General features: G+C 39.9%; 1 protein-coding gene across 1 annotated transcript in view; it reads right to left on the bottom strand.

The window, feature by feature from the left end:
* The window catches only part of CFAP44 (cilia and flagella associated protein 44), a 48,554-nt gene extending 27,025 nt beyond the window's left edge, over positions 1 to 21,529 (bottom strand). Inside the window, exons 1-13 of the mRNA XM_076349168.1 lie at positions 21,514 to 21,529; positions 14,806 to 14,898; positions 13,750 to 13,927; positions 12,523 to 12,685; positions 11,384 to 11,486; positions 10,845 to 11,061; positions 9,196 to 9,310; positions 8,518 to 8,682; positions 7,138 to 7,293; positions 6,014 to 6,061; positions 4,839 to 4,938; positions 3,508 to 3,602; positions 762 to 971 (exon numbers count right to left, since the gene is read on the bottom strand). Coding sequence (XP_076205283.1) covers positions 762 to 971; positions 3,508 to 3,602; positions 4,839 to 4,938; positions 6,014 to 6,061; positions 7,138 to 7,293; positions 8,518 to 8,682; positions 9,196 to 9,310; positions 10,845 to 11,061; positions 11,384 to 11,486; positions 12,523 to 12,685; positions 13,750 to 13,927; positions 14,806 to 14,898; positions 21,514 to 21,529 — 1,659 coding nt within the window. The remainder of the gene's footprint in view (positions 1 to 761; positions 972 to 3,507; positions 3,603 to 4,838; positions 4,939 to 6,013; positions 6,062 to 7,137; positions 7,294 to 8,517; positions 8,683 to 9,195; positions 9,311 to 10,844; positions 11,062 to 11,383; positions 11,487 to 12,522; positions 12,686 to 13,749; positions 13,928 to 14,805; positions 14,899 to 21,513) is intronic.
* Between the last annotated feature and the right edge of the window lie 76 nt (positions 21,530 to 21,605).

The following is a 21,605-nucleotide window of genomic DNA, read 5'->3' as shown; positions in this document are numbered from 1 at the left end:
TCTTGCTCCAGGGCCCTGAGTGCACCCATAGCGCTTAATTGTCCTGACAGCCCTTGCCTCGCATCCCTAGCCGTGTGCTTTCTGCCCATTGCCCCAGGAGCTCCTTTAAAGCTTAGGCTCAGGCCCGATTTTTCAGGTAAGACAGCACGCGCTGATTTCCCTGGATAACAAGAAAATCCAGAACTGCTGCACAACATGATGCATGGCAGCCTAAATCCTGCATTAAGTGAAATGCATGGCGATTCAGCTCAAGGAACATGTAACTGCAAATGCACTGATCATGGCTGAAGGCTAGCTTTTAAAAAGAGAGACCACACTGACTGAAAGTCATCTCAGAGACTAGCAGGCACACTGACTAACCAACTGGTCGATCTTGTTGTAAGGCCAAGCAGTGCTGGGTAGCAGCTGGAGTGCTGCCAAGGTGGTGTACGAACAGACTTGCCTTTACTAATTCCAAGATACTACTAAACTAATTCCAAAATGAACAAAATCCATCTTCAGAGGGGACTACAGAATTCACACTAAACAGTCCAGTAATTCACAAAATGAATTGTATGAATTGCACGGTTGCTTTCCTTCAGAAAACAAATGTGAGTGCAAATGGATCCTTCTCTTCCCCCAGCACTGCAGAGAACTACAAGAAGTGATCAACAGCAATAACAGAAGTATAACTGTTGTCAGTAAACAAACTTTACCTTACCTCTTTAAATAATCTCTACATCTGTGGCTTAATAAAAATAACCAAAAGAAGTGATACATACCCCTGTGGCAAGCACATCTCCATTTCGTTCATATGCCAAGGCTGTAACTGCAGTAGCATGAGGTTTGAAAGCTTGTTTCAGATTTATCTCTGCATTCTCTGTATTGGTCTGTCCTGCAAGAACGGGCAGTCCTTTGGGATCATAAACTTCAATTATGCGGACAACACCATCTTCAAACCCCACCGCAATTAGACCTCCTTTAGGATTTACCTTTGAGTGGAAGAATGAAGAAAAAAAATCACAGCGTACATCTGAGAGCTTAGGATAAGAATCTGTATGGCACATGCTCTGGTGTTAACCTGTAACTCATCTTACATGGAAGTGTTGCTAAAGCACAAAGAATGTTTCATACATGGGAAATGTTTATTCTCTCTAATAAGCTACCGTAAAGTGAGTGGGAGGACTGGGAGTTATTTTTTGGGTTGGGTTGTTTGGTTTTTTACTGATAACATGCCATTGAGACTGAAAATGTTAATGAGGATGTGGTTGTAACCTCTGAGGAAGAGATAATTCATACTGATATATATATATATATGTATATAAAAATGTATCAGTAGCTTTTAAGGAGAAGAATTGGAACTCAAAAAAGTAATTATTACATTACCCTGAATATAATATTGGGCATCAAATGTGGGTATGATTTTTGAAGAGGTGAGGGCACAGACGGGTCTGGCTGACTCCATGTAAAGTACAGTTGTCCACAGAGACAGCTACTTGAGATGGAAAGAGGAGGCTATGGAGTCTTTACCATAGGCCCTGTAGGTAAGCCAATTTCTAATAATGTAGACAGGCTTGAATTGTGAGAGAAGAGTTAGCAGAAACAGGCCTGTGTTTTAGCTGGATCTAGCTGGACTAGGTTTAGCTGATATTAGCCATATATGGTAGTGTCTTGAAGTGATTTACAAGCTGAGCCAGCTCCAGACATGGCACAGATCAATATTAATGCACACCAGAAATGAGACCAGAAGGAGAATTGCTGTGTGAAGAGATGAGGGTGAATGGATAAGCTCTGTGAGCAATTGGCAAAATTGTATGAAAAAGGTATGAAAAAGTTTATTGTTCAGAAGGGAGCTGGGGATAACTATCTTCCTGTTATCTGGGGACATCGGCCCGTGATGTCTTATCTTAAAAAGCCCCTCTGTAATAAGCAGGTGTACAATAGCATTGCTCAGCAAATGATCAAGGGGAGTCACTCATGGACCTCAAATTTATGGCTCTGCGTTTACTCCCTCCTTTAAGTCTGTATCTTTCTTCTACTAGGGAGCCAGCACTCCAGATGTGGCCTCCCCAGTGCTGAGTAAGGATTGAAGGATCACCTCCTTCAACCAGCTGGTAACGCTCTTCCTAATGCAGCCCAGGATGCTGTTGGACTTCTTTGGGTGCATTGGTGTCCCCCAGGATCCCAAGATCCTTCCCTGCAGAACTGCTTTCCAGCTGATGGGCCCCAAGGCGACTGGTGCCTGGGGTTATTCCACCCCAGATGCAGGACTTTGCATTTTCCGTTGTTGAATATCATGAATATCATGAGATTCTCCTCAGCCCAATTCTCCAGCCTGTCCAGATCCCCCTGAATGGCAGCACAACCCTCTAGAGTACCAGCCTCTCCTCTCAGTTTTGTATCATCTGCGAACTTGCTGAGGGTGCACTCTGTTCCAGTGTCCAGGTAATTAATGAAGAATATTGGCACCCATAATGACCCCTAGGGTACACCACTAGAGACGTGCCTCTAACTGGACTTCAGGCTGCTGATCACTATTCCCTGGGGCTCATCCATTTAGGCAGTTTTAAATCCACGTCACTGTTCACTTATCTAACCTGTATGTTGCTAGCTTGCCTATGAGGATATTATAGTACACAGATGCTTCAAAGTATGTTGGATGAAATTTTCTTAGATTAATAGCACAGATTTTCAAATATATTTGAGCACCTTAAGTTATGTGTAAGTATCTAATGGGATTTTAAATGCAGCTAGGTAGACTAAATACCCTTGATTTTTCAGATTGTGTTTAGTACCAACTTTTGTAAAACTGAACTGAGTCAGTTTTGTAACGCTGTACAATTTATTGTTGCAATCAGCTTACCTCTTGAATGTATAGATCATCACCTAAGAGCATCCCTGAAAGTCTGCATGGCCAGAATTATAGTTATAAGAGTACTGTTCCAGTGTTACCTTCACCTTGGAAATTCAAGTAAGCACTTTCCTCCATAACTTCGCTTATAATTAACCCACCAGGCTTGCTATGTTTCCTCAAGAACATAACTAGACACTATTTTAATTAAAATTAGCAAATATGTCTAAAAGCGATAGACTCCACGCTCCACAAATGATCAGTTCTGGCAACAGTTTTTTACGATTTATCTCCAAATGTATGTGGATTGTCTGGGCTGTCATTTCAAAATGTGTTAACTAACTCATGTTAATTGACAATTACTCTGCGTGGGTTAAATAGAAGCTGTTAGTCTATAAACTAAGAATACTTCCTGGGACTGCACACTGAGATCTAATTTTAAAATCTCAGGAAGACACAAAGCAGGATACCTGACAATCCACAGTAAAGTCAAACTGTACATATACTATTATACATACATACTACTCCACAAACTTATACATGCATACTACCACAGTAAATTCCAGCATGGCCTAACAGTGACTTCTTTAAGGTCTTGTATTGTGAGCAACTTTCTTGATGCTGGCAGGCTTATAGGCCCCGTATGAATTTTTATTAACACAATAGCAAAAACTCACAACACGAGGTGCCCACGTCAGTGCTGTTCCTCCTTGTTTAAACTTAGTTTCGCTCAGCTGACTATTGCTGATGAAATCATAGATACGCACTGAACCTGTGTGGAAAGGAGACAGTAAGAATTTATTTCTTGCAACATCACTTACATTTTAAGATTTATGGAGAAATGTCTATTTATTTAAAGCTGGATAGAAAGTTATTAATTTTTCTCTTTGAGTATCAAATGCCCATCTGGAAAGACATGACTGATGGTTACAGAGTACCATAGCTAGCACGGTGCTCATGAACAAAATATAAGCTTTCTTCGCTCTTTAACTTACAGGCTCCCAGGAGTTGTCAGGGCTGAGGGCTGTAATAAGAAGTCGCATGCTGACCACCACGTGTAATTTTCAAGTAATCACAGAATTGTGGCATACTGTAAGGAAAATCTGTACTGACAACACAGGAAAAGATGATACGCTACTACCTGGCATTCCCTAGGGAGGAAAATATTTAAATGTATGAAAATGGGATATTGTCCAAAGAAAAGCCAATTTCACCAGAGCTGAAATAAACAGATTAGTAGACACACATATTGGTCTGCATAAAATTCCATTCCAGCTGGCATATATCCTAAGTGTCATTTGCTCGACTGGTAGGAGTTTGTCTTCAGGCTAGAAATGCGAGTACATTGTATAACACAGACAAATGACAAGGTACCGCTGACAAGAATTGAGTTAAAGACCTTGTAGCGTTTTCTGCGAAGTGTAAACGACATTGTTAACGTTCGGGCCAGTGGTTCTTCTTTCAAACCATGATAAAGCTAACTGTGAGAGGCCTAAACTGCAATATTTGTATAAGTTAAATATGTCTGTAATTACATGTTAGCTGTTGTTGAGAGCATGATAGCTATTGCATTTTCTAAGAAAGCCACAAATATGAATATTCACAATAACTTATGCAATGCTAGAGATGTATGTAATTCCTTAAAAAACAAAGATCCCAACACATCGATCCAGAGCCTTGAATACAAGTGCTGTTATTCACACCAAATGTCTCATCTTTTCAGCCATTCCTTCAGAATGAACAGTATTTACAAAGCTTCCCATTAAAAACTTGTCTCGTTAAAACCCCAGATGAAGGAGCCTTAATGCATTATTTCAAAACATAAATGATTTGTCTTAACTATTAAAGAGCTGATCCCAGGAATAACAATTGTCTGTAAAGTGACTTTTGACTTTTCAAGAGCAAATACACAACTTCAGTTCAAAACAGAATAGTTCCAAACCAAGCATCATTGCTCTTCAAAAACAACAATTACAGTGGTATGAGAGGAAAGGAATAGTGTCCTTACGGTCAAGCGCAGTGGTGGCCAGAAGATATGTAATGGGAGAGACACTCATGGCTTCAATTCTTCCAGAGTGAAAGGTATACAGGCACTCTGGATCATGGGTCTGCAGTGCAAAACAGAAGAACAGAAATTCTGCTACATTCTGGAGCTGCACTTACAAAGTATTGTGAGGCATACCTACCTGCAAAACCTGAAAAAATCTAGACAGGTGCTGTTTGTGTGAACAAAATTTGACATGCATGAGGTACCTATATGCAATTCCCTTTTTTTTTTTTTTATTTAAATGTTCATAGGAAGATCATGAGCAAAATTAGTGTAGGAACATTAAGTTCATTTAAAATTTCATCATTTTCTATGAGAAAATAAAGGGGAATGCCTTTCATTAAGTGGTATCAGGCTTGGAATTAGTATTTTTAACAAACAGCTGTTGCTCTGAAGGCAAAGAAAATGCTCTCAAGCCTAGGGCTTATGCTGCCTGGGAAATCATTTCATCATCCAAGGAATTCCACGTTTTGCTATACGTTTTTTACATCAGTTTTTATAGTAGGCTTTGTACATTATTTATTTACCATAAATTCTTGGAACATAATTTTACCTGTTGCCACAGAACTTTATTCCAGTCAAAGGGATTGCTCCCATTTACTTTACTATGTTTGGGAGCTAAAATTAAATGCCCCCATTTTAACTGTGTCATCTATTTCTCCATCAAAAACATCTCCAGCAGTAACACTAGTAACCAGCAGGATAAAACATGTGAAGTGCATTTCATCTTCTCCTTGTTTATCCTAGTTCTTTATGTCATTTAGAGACAACAGTAAGGATTGTTTCAAACACCTATCCAGATAGGATATACCAATACTCCTTGAACTAATTTCCTGCATCCATGCAACTTTTATTACCAGTTTATGAGAATAAAACTCCTTTAAGGTAACTTGAATTTGGCAGCCAAAATTTCAGGAATCAAAAATCAAATTATTTTTTATAATCCTGTACAATCATAATCAATAACATTATGAAAATAAATTTTTGAGAAAAAAAAAATTGTTTCAATGCTAAAATTTTCAACTGTGCAGCTTCATAGAACACAAACTTCATTGCAGATGCATCCAGTGTAGTTAAAGGAAGTTATTGCAGAGGAATTGAAAAAATCAGAAGAAAGGAAAAGAAAAGAAACTTACCATATTTGAAAAAGTCAAATCTAGCTTCCAGATTGCTCCATTGGTATCCTGAAGAAGAAAAAACAAAACATGTAACGTGAATATTTTCAAACTCAATTTGGAAATAAAACCGCCCACAATGGCTCCTTAAAAATTCCTTAATGATTATCATTACGAAACAGAAATGACTGAATGTGGTGATGTTGGTCCTGTCAGTCCTATCTATCAGTCCAGGATAACAGAACTTGGACAATACCTTTTGACATTCTCCTATTCTTATGCAGTTCTGGCTCTGAAAGCCAGAGTCTCACACTGGTGAGACTCTAGTAACTAGTGTATAGTTACTATACTATACACTAAAAATATAGAATAGAATAGAATAGAATAGAATAGAATAGAATAGAATAGCATAGCATAGCATAGCATAGCATAGTTGAGTTCAGTTGAAAGGGACTTACAATAATCATCTAGTCCAACTGCCTGACCAATTCAGGGCTGACCAAAAGTTAAAGCATATTATTCAGGGCATTGTCCAAATGCCTCAAACACTGACAGGCATGGGACATAAACCACCTCTCTAGCAAGCCTGTTCCAGTGTTTGAAAGAAGATTATATATATATAAAAAATAAGAAGATTATATATATATCCAGAAGAAGATTGAATTCTACAAAAAAGAAACGTACTGATTTAGCCTGGAGAAAAGGAGGCTGAGGGGAGACCTCATCGCTCTCTACAACTACCTGAAAGGAGGTTGTAGCGAGGTGGGTGTCGGTCTCTTCTCCCAAGTAACTAGCGATATGACGAGAGGAAATGGCCTCAAGTTGCGCCAGGGGAGGTTTAGATTGGATGTAAGGAAAAATTTCTTTACTGAAAGAGTGGTGAAACATTGGAACAGGCTGCCCAGGGAAGTGGTTGAGTCCCCATCCCTGGAGGTATTTAAAAGACGAGTAGATGAGGCACTTAGGGACATGGTTTAGTGGGTGGTGGTGTTGGGTCGACGGTTGGACTCGATGATCTTAGAGGTCTTTTCCAACCTCAATGATTCTATGATTCTATGATTTGTAATGGACTCCTGCTGTTACTTAACATCACCTCCCTCATTCTGTGTTTCTCCACAGGGTGTATGTACTTAAGTGTATCTTACCTGAGCGTACCAAACAGGCTGTCCACAGTCATGAACTTTTGACATGAAACTCAGACTGACATTCCTGCCAACATGAAGTTCATTCATAGGCTCCACCTCCAGTAACCCTGTGTCATCCACAGAATCAGCAGCATCTATTGTCTCAAAGTTCCACACCTTCATGGATTTGGAAGCATAAAAAAAAAATGGGTTTTCATAAGGCCAGGTTATGTTTTTATACATGATTAATATGGAAATTCAAAATTATAAGAAACCAGGGGAGTGTAGATTCTACAGGTAGAGTATGAAACCTGTCATATCTGCCTCGCTGCTTTGAATGTAACCTAGAACAGTGACAGTCGGCAACTACTATCTGATACATTTGGGCGCAACGCAAAGTATATGTAAAAAATTCTCTGTCCAATTCTGAAACAAAAGTAGCTTAAATTCAGCCCTGGCACTAGCAGAGTTATACAGGGCAGCCTCAGAACTATAGAGAGTAAATGATATCTGCCTGCTTTCAGCATTGCTCATACTGAGGCAGCACAGAAGAAAGAATGGGAAATCTAACACATCCATGTTCTTCTCTGTGGGGTAAGGACAAGACGTCAGTTGGCACCCTTATAACCAAGTGAATTTTCCTAATGGGATAATATCAATGTCTAAAACACAACAACAAAACCCCCAGGGTGTTTGAAACCCTCCACTGTCTGCAACAGTCAGCTTTCCATTAATTATCTGGGTCTTTCACACATCATGTCTTCCCTCAAAGAGCAGGCAAACAAGATTGCAAAATCCTTGATAACTGACAGGTGAGATCAGAAATTGGTGGTATGGATAAGGAAAACTTTTTGACCTTACTTTATAGAATTATACGCTAACTTCAGGATGCTTTTTCTTTTAATTGTTCCTCTGTTTCAGCATACGTATCTCAGATGCTCGTTAAAATGACATAGAAATTAACATTAATAATCTGAGCTTTCCAATACTCAGAAAATTAATGTCAAATATTGCCGTAGTTTATCCTTCAAAATAATACTATATGTATTAATAGGCCTGAAAATTATAAAGATTAACCAAAACTACACAAGAAAAAAAAATGTTAGAATGCAGGCAAGAACAAAGCTTTTAGAGAATCACTGAAAATTGTTTTGATTTACTAGAGTAAAAGGTTGTTTAATAGCAGTAAATAAATCAAGAAAGTTGCATGAACACTATCTGATTCAAACATATACACTACGGAGATGTGCTCTTATTCTGTTTGTTCTAAAAATTCACTCTCAGAAAGCAACTGCACTGCAAAATTGCCTCCATAAATAAACACTGGTAATGAAAATATGTAACATTTACCTGCCGACCACAAATTTGCACACCTAAAGGCAGAGCAGAAGAAAAACTCACCCGAATGAAGCCATCTTTTCCAACAGTGACAAGTTCTCCTTCATCCAGAACTAACTGGCTGACAGGGCCACTGTGACAGGGCTTGTGTCCAGCTCGACAGAGCTCTACTTTAATGAGGCCCCCTTCCCAAAGCAGCAAGTTGCCCCACTCAGTCCCTGAGATAACCTTCAATGCAAATGAAGAGAAGCACATAAGCACCTGCACTTAACCATGCAGAAATATTGGCAAGAATCTGGTTAACGTTTGTGGATTCCTTCCATGAAAGCATTAAATTGACAGCAATGTACAGATATTTGCAAGAGAAAGAGTAAAGGGTGAAAAGATTCAACTTTTTAGCAATGTGACATAATTTACATGCACTGATATGGTTAAAGATTAGGGCTAACAGTCTTTGTATTTCTTTACACTTACACTTTCACTACCCCATTAGAGGAGCCTCAGCTCTAAGACAACAGAGATCTTTTGTCTGGGAATTACAATACTAACCATACTTTTCAATTATTACAAAGCAAGCCAGGTTTTTGGCAAATTAATGTCAATAGTAGTTTATCAGACCAGTGCATTGAGGGTCTAATTCAAATCACTTTGAAGCGAATACTAACTTTCCAACTTACTCAGTAGACTTTATATCAAAACCTGAGAGGCAACATAAAACCAAATAAACTTTTTCTTACTTACCTTCCCATCAGGCAGCTCCACATAACCTATAATGTCGGTCACTGCTGTTTTTCCAAATCTGCCCAAAGCTCCTTGTAACTTGAGACCAGTGAATGTGAGAGCCATCTTCCAGAACCTGACCATAGAAAAAATATCCCTCTCTGATACAAGATTTCCTAAATACACTCTTCAGTCCCTCTCAGACATTGTAATAATCTTATCAGGGATGCCTCTGAGGTAAAGGCTGTTCATTTATTATTCTTTTTCACAGGAGACCTTGGTTTTTTCTTTTTAAAACGAGATAAAGCTTTGTAACTACACAAACATTTCCCTATACTACTCCTATGAAAAAACTAGAAAAAGGATTTGGAATGGGCAGAATGAAGATTAAACTACTATTTCAAATTAATAAGAGTAAAATGCATAGCTACATCTTTCCAGCTACAACCAATACACGTAGTTAGGAACTACTATTTTACTCTTTCTGTCTCCAGTGTATGATGCTCAACTTTGTAAGGGACTAAGGTCTTCACTGAATTTCATCCAAGTACCCCCATGGATTTGAGCTTGACTATAAAATCTCACTGAGCCAAAGGTTTTATCCTAGATCTTCATAGCTATTTCTATTTGATGATTATATTTTTAGCAGTATAAAACATAAGTTTAAATTACTGCATTACAGAAAATTACCATCTATTGCAATTAGGGATAGTTCACTGTGTGTGCAGGAGACCTTACATTTAAGACAGGTGTTGGAAACTGGAATTTGAGACCACATTTGGGTGAAAGGTCATGTTTATCATGTATAAAAGCTATGTCAGAGTTTATTCATAGTATTTTAGCTCAAAAGAAAGTTTGTAAGAGATTTTGTCTAGTCAGATTTCCATAAATAATGTATTCTAAACCACATTCATTCTGGGTCTAAATAAGCCATTTGCTATTTCAGGCCCACCTTACAAACAAACTATAGAGCAAATCTCAGATTTTGATCTGATTCCTCTGTTAAAATTCAAAGAAACTTTAGATGTTTTATAATTTTAAAGGTATCATTTCTACTACAATAGCATCCAAGTCATACCTTAAGTCTCTGCTGTATTAACACTGAACACCAGATAAATATAGAACACAAAGCTAATCTCTGTCCCAAAGAGCTTAGTTGTGGTTTATTTTTCATTACAAAAGGATCCATGAATTTACCAGAGAAGGGAGTGTATGGAAGCATCTCTTTTGTAAGGCTTCCTTGCAGGCTTTTGGTGGTATCGACTTGGCAACCAGTTCTAATGGCTGCCCAAATGGCAGATGAGTTCAAGAAATCAAAGGTAGAAAGCCCAGAAGGCACAGGAGGCATATATGCTATGTTACCAGCTAGAAGACATATATATATAAATACTTTTTTATTAATTCTCCCCGGTGCTTGTTGAAGTTACAAGAATGGAGCCAGCGGTACCGACATTCAACATCAAGCATCATCCTTTTTGCACAGCAAAGGTGTTAAAAGACTTGGCTGACTGGCTGAAGGACTTGAACTTTCTCATTTTTGTAACTGTAATGGCCAGGTAAAATAGCATTCCTCATTGGTCCATGTTTGCTAATGATACATTCCTGTTAGTCATCTTCCACATAGTATTACTTCAGAGGTGATACGTATTAATCCTAATCAGTAAACCTACCTGATGTGTCCTGCTCCAGATGTAGTTAGTTGCTCTTCATTATCAGCAGAAAATGTGACCTTGTAAACATCCTGTGAAAAAGCTTTTGCCCTCAACACAATCTTTTCTTGTTTCCAGTCCCAGATAGTTAGCATGTAGTCAGGGCTGCTCCCAACACTGGCCAGCAAAGTGCCAGCATTGTTGAAATCACCAAAAACATAGGCTTCTTCTGTTCCACCTGAAGAAACATGCAAGACCCAATACACACACACAGAGAAAAGAGGAAGAAACAATAGGAAAATCTACTTAGAAGGAGCTCAACTTTCACTGCAATTATTTTTTTCACTAGGTAATAGCTCTCAGTTGGCTATTTCTACTAAATAAAAGTTTCCTCCCATGCAATAATGAAAAAGCTTGAAACTGGTGTTTTCTGTTTTGCTTTGAAGGACCAAAAGGTTGTATTTCCTTCTAAACTTCTAAAGTGACCCACTACTCCATCTGCTGGGATATATAAACACTGGCCCATTTGTGTAAAATGAAAATAGAACTTTTTACACTACCTCGCAGTATTCTGTAGGGCCTCAGCGAAGGATAATCATAGATGATGAGGTTTGGCTTCTTTCCTTTTTCTCCTACTGCAAAGTACTGCTTAGTAGGGTGCGCCTTGAATAAGCAAAAGTCCCATTGCATGCTGTAATGACACCTTTGTCTCTGTCCTGCTATATTATTGAGTTATTGTATTTACTCACTCATTAGTCAAAAGATATTGCCATAAATACTAGGCTGCATTTTTCTGTGTGTTTATTCTGAACAACTGCCAATCTATTGCTCAATATCAGAATGAAGCTATATGCACACAAAATGGTAAAACCATTATGCACACAAAATAGTCTATTTCACATATTATGCAGAACCATGACAAACTGTGAAATAGTTTTCTTTATCATGCATTCTTTTACTATTCCTACCTCACTCAACCCATTAGCTGATCTTCCCATGAGCAGCATTTGTGTCAGCAGCCATCTACTTTGACAGACAACTGCAGAAAAGCCATCCTGAATGACATTGTTCTGAAGGCATAAAGATGTACCATGCATGATTCCCCAGAAAAGGCTGCTTACAATGGAGCAGAACAGTCTGAGGCTGGTATTCTAAAAGCCTTGCTCATGTGGATTACAACTGAGAGATGGCAGAGCCCTTCACAGGGTAAGGTGCTTCAAATCCAGAGGAAGCATTTGGGAGTCGAAGCTCTTCGTAGGAGCTTACTAGAGTGAAACCAGATACTTATTCTCTTCATTTATCTAGGAAATTGATTTTCTAAATTTTAACTGCAGGCAAAACACTATACTAATATCAGCTGTGACTAGGAGAGGTAAGTGTTCAAAAAAAAAAAAAAGCTGATATGAGCCGAAATATTTAAATAAGAATACAATAGTTCTAAAAATTAATCCCAGCTGGCACTTGTCAGTCCTTTAAGGTACCTGAGCCTGGGACTTAGGTATGCAGATATTTGTCCTCTACCAATTATGTTGATGGGCTGAGTAGCCCATGCTGCATGGTCCACATATCCCCCTTAATCAATACCATACTTCTTACGTATACGCATGTGCAGCTGTAGAAATCTCCCATCAGGCAACCAAGTGAACATTTCACTTCTAGAAAGTGACTAACATCCTAAAACACGAAACAAAAAACATACCGTGATAAACCCAATTCCACCACCACCACTGCTCCAGAGATAACTTTGAGTTTTAGTTTTCAGGTCCAGGAGCACCAGCTGGTTGCCTGCTATATACATCAGCGTTTGGCTATCCATCAGCAGCAGGTTTACACCTCTGGTGCAGTCATATCCAAAAGAATGTCTGAGAACAGTTCAATAGGAAAAGATTTGACACTGGCTTTCTAGAAAAGTTTACGAAGTGGATAGAAATGCTTAAACCAAAACTGAACTGGCAATACTGAATCTGGTGCCTAAAAGCCTGATGGTAGGAGATAGTGTTGTTCAGTATACAGTGAAGGTGAAATATATCAAGCCTCTATAACTGAGGGGAAGGCACAAGTGAAGACCTTCTAAAGTTCATATTCCATCCTTTCATCTCCACTACAGGGCACACCTCTTGCCTCTGCTGGATCCTTTGGGGCTGCAAGGAATTCATATTCTATCGGTGTTCTCTTTTCAAACAAAATGTAAGAGATGTGCATCAGATTACTAGGAACTGTTCTACAGACAAGAGATCAAACCAAGGAAGTGCTCAAGCTCACTTCTTAAATGTTTACAGGCAGATGTAGAGAAGGGAAAATCCAGTCTTCAATAGCAACTTGACTGTGTCTGCAGAGAAAACTACCAGCACTTGTGAAAGTCACATATCATATCCTACTGGACCATACCTAGCAAAGGACTTACTGTAGCTCTTAATTGATGGGCATCACGTCCTTCATTCTACCAGTTTAGATCTTCTGAGCACGAGGCTACACATCTACCTGGTTTCTTCCCCACTTCTCCCTTAGCAGTTCTGTGAGGAAGTATGAGGTACACAGCTGCTCTTTTCCTGCCCTCCCCTCAGCTTCTTGGGGAACACTAGTGTGGCTACACAGAAAGGGAGAGCTTTGCAGGGGATATTCGTACGCTAGTCACATTCTTTAAAACTTCTTACGCCTGGGCACATTAACTTGGCCATGATCTAGTTCTACAAGAGTACTTATAACTGTAAGAACTATGCCCAATAAGAAATGTTTATGAGGTCAAGACAACGTTTAAGATTAAATTCACCCATAACCATAACTGGTGAGGATTCTTATCAGTGTCTCAACCAAAGGTATCCCACTAATGCCACATAGGCTACTCCAAATTAGACAAGTACAATTTTAAGAACATGTATTAAATATCCTTAGCTTTAAATTTGCACAGCCTCAACAGAAAGGATACTTAAGAGTAAGAAGGTTAATTGGTATCCCAGAGTCTTCAGTGACAAATGGCCGTGAATATATATCTTCATAGTTATAGAAGAAAGTTTCCGAGATTTTCTTTTCTACCTTCTCAGGCCTTTTTTGTGCCTCCGAGAGTCCTTCACTATTATCTTGCTCTTCCAAATCGCCTTCTGCATCTCAGAAGTGGGAACATACAGGAAATTTATATTCACCATAAATTTTAGGCTCCTTGCTGATATTTGCACCTAACTGCAAAAGGGAAGGATTCACACATTCCTTGCCTCCTTCAACAGAGTAACAGCTCAAAACAGGGGTACCACGTCTTAGTAACAACTTGTCCTGGAACAGTCTGTAACAAGCGCTCCCTCAGGCGTTTAAAAACTTTACTGTGAATATTCAAAACAGAAGAATTTAAAGAAGAAAAATTTTGAGACTGTTTTAAAAACATTGATTTTAAAACTCAAGACCTACCGAAGTAGTTTGGTTCAGCTTTGCTTGGTGTATAGGTCTCAGCTTTAGAAACCAAATAAAGTTCAAAGTGTCTCTTTTCAGTAGCTATTGAACGCACATCATTATACAAAACAATTAGTAAAAACACATACAACAGACCACCATAAGACACCATTGTCCTCAAAAAGGCACACTGCTAATGTGTGACCCAGTGTAGTTCTTCGCTGGACTGCAATGCAGACTACTGTCAACTTGACTTCCAACTAGTCATAAGCACTTGTTAAAAGTACTTTTCAGTTTGATACCTCAGATCAAATCCCCATTACCTGTTTTGTAAGCTTTTCACCCTGTCTTGATTTTTTTTTCTCCTAGGTGTTCCATGAAAAACAACCAACAAAGGGGTCAGAGACCATCCATGGGAAAGAGCAAAATGAAGTACACAAGGTAAGCCAACTGAAAGGGAGCAGAGAAACTCAGTAACTGTGACTTGATGGCACTGGTCTGAGATGCTGTTCATAACAATAACAGTGAAAAAATGAAAACTAGAAAGTAGTGGGGTTTTTAAGTTCGTGCCAACATCTCCTCAGTGGAAAGAAGTACTCACCAATGCTCTCCGTGTCTGATTCCACTTGCTCCACTTCTTCCTCCTGTTCCTCTGCAGTTGGTGATTCCTTTGGAAGACTAGTTTTGCTTTCTTCTGCAAAGGACAATTGGGATCACTCTCTTAGGTATGAATTCCTTTGACTAATTTGCTCATAAATGCCATGTTAAATAAATATATAGTTCTGTAGTAGTAAAAAAAATCCCTTCTGTCCAACAGTGGACTTCCTGCTGTTTAGCATTAAGAGTAGGGAGAAGTTTGCTTTCAAAAAAACCGCATTTTAAAACTTAGGGGAAGGAAAGAAACACATCCTATAACAGGAAAAATTTATAATGGGAAGATCAAACAAATGCCAAAAGTAATGCACCAATATAAGCATCAAAAATCCTTCCAAAGTTCCACAGGAGACTCACTAGTGGATTTTGTTATCCATGCTACCTAGATCTAGTGTGTTAGATGGCATTCAGAACATCTGAAATAGACACTGAACAGGCATTTCAAGATACAAAGGTGTTAAAAAGAGAAATACAGGTCTCTGACTGAAAGAGACTGGCAGGGTTAATGAATTGACTGCAGTACTAGCTACAGAGACAGGTCTAAGCAGCAAACTTTTCAGGGGAGAGGCTTTGTGGGCTGAGGGACAGCGGGAATGGCAGACACAGGGGTCAGCCCAGAACTCCACCGGAAGGGGTCATCTTTGACTAGAGTCATAATGAAATTTGGCAACACCAAGAACAGCAACTGAAGACGAACACTTACTAGTAAGGAAGGGATGAGTGGTGGGAGAAGCCAGAAACTACTGTAGGTTCAGTATTGAAATCACTATGTAACAGCGGGAAATACTCACGGACACCACTGTGATCTGCCTGTGCACCTTCTGCTGGCTTCTCACCAGCTCCCTCCTGTTCCCTTGGAAAGGATGGCATGTCCTTTTTACCTGGTGGTGGTGATGAGGAACTTTCAGTATTTTTGCCTTCATCTGCCATTTAGACCATTTTCATTTCCTCTCAAATGCTTTGAGATTCCCAAAGATAACACTTGTGTCCTGCCTGTACACTACAAATATGGACAACCCAAAGATATGTCCTACTTTGTAGGGTGAATTCATTGGTTCAGGTTTTAGGACTCCGGGCTCTGTGTTCATGGCTATAGAAAGACTGTCATCTAAATACTGCGTAACAGGGGAAGCTGACAACCGATTTAAATGTTTGGGGCTTCTCTTTAATATACTGGGGGGAGATTTGCTTTTGAGGCAACAAGGCTATTCCTCCACCTTTCTGGTGGACTTCACAAAAATATCAGGAGATAGACATTCTGACATCATCTAATATCTTGAATGGAGAAGCAGGAGAAATGAATCTTTAAGAAAAAAGGACTTTCTTCAAAACATTCTATATTCATGGAAGGTGAATTAATAAAATTAACACAGTTAAAAAAAAAACTTTAAACAGCTTAATTAACACCCCCCAGCAATTTTTCATCTTTCAGACTATCATTTTCAGAGTGCTACAATGTCACTAGTTACCATTGTCCTCTGGAGTGGGAAAGATCCAAATTTTTTCATATAAAACACACACACATTGATCATTTATATAAACATCTCTGAAACAAGCAAAAAAGCACAAGCGTTGCTCTTATTCTAAATTTGTTCAGCCTTTTGATTTCAAACATGGTCTCCATTTCTAAATAAAACACCTTAAAATGAACATTGGAGCAATTTTGTACAAATACTACAGCTATAAAATACTATCAGAAATCAGAAAATTTGTAAGTTGAATGTAACTGCACGGGTCCTGCACTTCGGCCACAACAACCCCATGCAGCGCTACAGGCTTGGGGAAGAGTGGCTGGAAAGCTGCCTGTCGGAAAAGGACCTGGGGGTGCTGGTCGACAGCCGGCTGAACATGAGCCGGCAGTGTGCCCAGGCGGCCAAGAAGGCCAATGGCATCCTGGCCTGTATCAGAACTAGTGTGGCCAGCAGGAGTAGGGAAGTGATCATGCCCCTGTACTCGGCACTGGTGAGGCCGCGCCTCGAATACTGTGTTCAGTTTTGGGCCCCTCACTACAAGAAGGACGTCGAGGTGCTGGAACGTGTCCAGAGAAGGGCAACGAGGCCGGTGAGGGGTCTGGAGAACAAGTCTTATGAGGAGCGGCTGAGGGAACTAGGGTTGTTTAGTCTGGAGAAGAGGCTGAGGGGAGACCTCATCGCTCTCTACAACTACCTGAAAGGAGGTTGTAGCGAGGTGGGTGTCGGTCTCTTCTCCCAAGTAACTAGCGATATGACGAGAGGAAATGGCCTCAAGTTGCGCCAGGGGAGGTTTAGATTGGACGCGAGGAAAAACTTCTTTAGTGAAAGAGTGGTTAAGCATTGGAACAGGCTGCCCAGGGAAGTGGTTGAGTCCCCATCCCTGGAGGTATTTAAAAGACGTGTAGATGAGGCACTTAGGGACATAGTTTAGTGGGCATGGTGGTGTTGGGTTGACGGTTGGATTCGATGATCTTAGAGGTCTTTTCCAACCTTAATGATTCTATGATTCTAAAGAAACCTAAATCTTCAGAATAACAAACATAGGCAGGATGCAAACAAATCTCTTTTTATATGTAAGTGTGACTTTGATACCAAGAAAAAGGCCTTAAAAATTCAGTTCCTGTTTCTGGCTTAGGGTCAGAATCCATTTGGGAAAAGGTCTTTTGAGGCATTTCAGACTTTTCAGGTATTTCCAGAAAGGCAAAGTGCCCAAACATAATGCCATCCACCAGCAGGACAGTGAGGGCAAAGAAATATTCTAGACATATCATTCATGTCATTATATAGTCAACCTGCCCTACTCAATCTTCATCCAAAAGTTCTGAGTCTCTGCCAGAGTCTGACTTTTCTGCATAATTTCATTTAAGAATTAAAATGAGCTTTTACTCCTCAGGAGTGCTGAGAAAAACTTGAAAATAGACATGCAGAAAGTTTTAAATTCAGAAAACAAATCAAAAGAAAACAATTACAATATATCTCAATATATTTAAATGAAATTAATGAGTTTTTAATGGGGTAACAGAACTGATATCACTGAAGTCGAAGAAATAGTTACAGACTAGTTGCATACATATATAGTGGAGTGTTCAGAGACCTGAATTCTAATTCCAGACCTAGTAATGACGTGTACAATTTGTATCAGCCATTTCACCTCTGGCTGTCTCAGTTATCTCTTGTGAAAAATGAGATAATAATACTTAGCCATCTTAGCAAAGTGTTTTGATATCCATAGAGAAAAGTGCTATAAAATTTCAAATTATTGTAACTAATTAGCAATCATTTATCTTCTAAAAATTATGACTATCATAGTTTTCATTATAAATTAATTCATATCTGGAAAATGCTTTAGGCTGAAAGAGGGTATGAACATTTCCGCCCGCGTTGATATCTGGGTTCTAGTCAAAGCAAGCTATTGCAATGTTCACTGTGTATGTTACTGTGATGGTGTTCAAGCACTGTGCCAAAACAAATTTTGAATTTAAAGACTCTGAGGAGGCTCAAGGGGGGAACATGTCTACTTTGGTTGCAGATTCTGGGTTTCATGTGTTGACTGATCCAGAAAACTTTTGTGTAGGTTCACTGTGACAAAGGTATGCATCTCTCTGAATGCTGATTTTCTTTTCCTGCCTTTTTTTTTTTTGAGACAGTTTTCCTAAATAAGCTAGAATTAAGGCTTTTGATACTGAAAACTGAGATAGTGGCAAGTAGAACTGGTGTGAAGTGGGGAAAAAAAAACAAGTTGGCAACCAGACATTTTTCCCAACCCAAATTATACAGTATACCTGACCAGGACAGTATTATTTCCCCCTCCCCCTAGTCCTAGTAATTCAAGGTACTGACTTGAAACACTATACAGATCCACATCAGTTCCGCCGTTTAGCTTTCTCAGAACCCACTCAGGAGTGAATTCAGGTTTTCTTTGTTTCAGTGGCCAGTGCTATAAGCTGTGAATTTCAGCAAAGCTCCATTTTCTTTCAAATTGCCTTTCTCTTAGCTATGTTCTCAAAAGCCACAGCTCTCCTCAGAATGGAGAAATGTGTTCATTCAGGTACATTCTTTCAGTTATTTCAAAACTAACATGTTTCCTGGCAATTTTGCTGCCACACAGAATCCTTATATATAGGAGCTTCTCAAAAATTCTGAGTAAGTTTGGACATTAAGAGATTTCTCATCTCAGACAATTGTCTCATTTATTCAAAATACAGGATAATTAAACCAAATTAGGTGTTTATTTGGTAACGTAAACAAATTCACTGAGATGACACCACTTTCTTTGTATTCTGTCATCCTACATTTTTCCTCTTTCCAGAAAAAAAAGGTGTTTAAATGTGTAAGCTTCATAAATGCAGTGCTTGCCTTCATAAATCCCGTGACTGACACTTCAACTGCATAAAATGCCTCAAATTAAATAATGATCAAAATGCAGCCTACAGTTTTACTTTAGAAACTGAACGTATCTAGTAGTTATTATTTTAAGCTGTCTCTGCCCCACCATTAGCTATGTGTCTGTGCTTAAAAGAAATCACCTATCTCACCTCAGCTTTTACATCTACAGAAGTAAAGAGTACATAATCAGTTTTGTCCACTAATTCAGGATATGTAGGAATAGGGAACTATGACTTGCAGAACATAACTGCAGTGCTATTAGTACCAGTAATAAGCAGGAGATTAAAAATTCATCTCTACACGGTGCTACTTCTGCAGGATTTCATTTTTTGGTTCACTCAAAAATGTGCAATTTTTTGTAGAAAAGCTTTGGCCACTGGTGGGCTTCGAAAAAAAGTCACTTGTTCTTTCCTTCAGGAGAGGTTGTCTTGTGTGTTATTCCTCTACCTGTCTTTATTCCACGTGAAGGAACTCAGTTTGTCCCAGGACTTGTTTTTGCTTTATTGCTTCCAATCCTGACTCCTCTTAGCACCGTACTATGAGCCTTATGGGCTACACTCTGCTATTTTTCTGGCCTGGGGGTAACAATGGCCTAAAATAATGACTGCAATGTTTGGCTATCATGAGGGGTGTCTGCCACGAGGAATTACATACTAATCATCTGTTCCAGGCTGAGGCATCTTCTTCAAGTCTAGCTCTGCTTTGGGTGTGTTGGATTTCTTCCCATCTGCCAAGTCCTCTTGTTTAACTCATCTTCAGATACAGGCCCCTCAGCAGTTTTTTCCGAGTCTTCCATTTCTTTATGAAAAAGAGCACGCTGCTGAACAACTCTCTAAGCATTCCTTTTAGCCTTCAGACCACATCAGAGTACATCAGCAATTTACTGGGCTGCTGATGAGCACATGTGCAAGCAGTGGAGTTTTGCAAAACTTACTTTCATTCAAAAAAATTTGAAGTCTTTTAGTGCTTATATACACAAAGGAAAATATCCAAGTGTAAATCAGGCATAGCTATCCAGTGCTGTCTGTGTATCATTATCAGTCAGGATTACTACAAAATTAGTAATAAAAGTCAGTTTTAGGCAACCAACCCAAAATTCCAAGGAAATAATTTTTTGTAATACAGAATATTGCTGTCTCTCTTACAATAGCTAGAAGACTTGAGAGGAAGGAGAATAACAGAAAATATCAATTCTCACAGCAGTTAAGGTTAAGTATGTAAAATATTAACTAGTCAGAGACTGAGACAGCAAGGATAAAGCTACAAAGCAGGATCTAGACACATCATCTTTATCATAGCCCCCTTGTCTCTTTTATCCTCCCCCATCTGAGAGAGAAAAGAAGTGGACAGCAGAGCCCTGCTTAGAACCTCACCATTGCTATGTTGCACACATTCAAAATATTTTTCTATAAAATTAGGAGAAATAAAACCTAACTCTAATTTCCAACCTTACAACTAAAGTAGTCCTCTGTATGATCCAAATGTCCTAGCTCTGCCTCATGCAAGCAAAAGTTTCAAGTCTCTTAAAGTCTGCCTTGTGAATAAAGGTTACCAGGTTTTTAGTAAGTAGAAACAGAGAACAGGTGACATCACCACAGTTACTTATTAACTTACAGTATAAAGGAAAATCATAAAAATGAACATGAGAACAGTGCCACAAATGCAACAGGTAATAAAATTAACTGCCTCACACATGATAAAGCAAAACCAACAAATCCCACATTTCAAATTAAGTACGGGATGATCCATCTCAGCTGCAGAACATTCATTCCTGTTTCACTTTTCCTAAGCTAAGCATCTACATGAGAATAAAGGCTTTTCTTTTCCAAAAGCCTCTGCGTAGGAAGCCTGGTCCAACACAGACTTCAGTGCACAAGGGTGATGGCACCGGCCTTCCACAGAGGTGCAGGCCCAGCACTGCCTCGGCCTGGCGATCTTCCAAGGCCGCCTTCCACCCGGACACCACGAAAAGACCACGGCGATGCAGAAGCGCCCCGCGATGGGCTGCTTTGCGGGGGATAGCAAAGGGGCAGGCAGGGGACACCTGGAGCTCTTCAGGGAGAGCAGGGGAGGGAGCCTCTAAGGGGCCATGGGGAGGGTACCACAGAGGGGATCCGGGGGGGCGCAGGGAGGAGATGCCCCTGCAGCGGGCAGCCGCAGGTGCCTGGGGAGCGGGGTAGCTACCGGGGGCAGGTCCATGGGACGCAGAGGCATACGGGGGCCTGCGGACCCCCCGAGGGGCGACGTGGGCCCGTGTGGGTCCGAAGCGGGCCCTGACCCTCCCCACCACCCCGTACCTGGGGCCGCCTCCATCGCGGCGTTACCGGTTTCCAGGCAACCGCTCCCGCGGCGCGCTCCGCGAGCAGCAGCTCGAAGGGGGCGGCGCGCA

This window comes from Aptenodytes patagonicus, chromosome 1 (genome assembly GCF_965638725.1).
Source record: "Aptenodytes patagonicus chromosome 1, bAptPat1.pri.cur, whole genome shotgun sequence".
NCBI lineage: Eukaryota > Metazoa > Chordata > Aves > Sphenisciformes > Spheniscidae > Aptenodytes > Aptenodytes patagonicus.
Note: the sequence above shows the minus strand (reverse complement) of the source record. Positions and strands in the feature narration are given on the sequence as shown.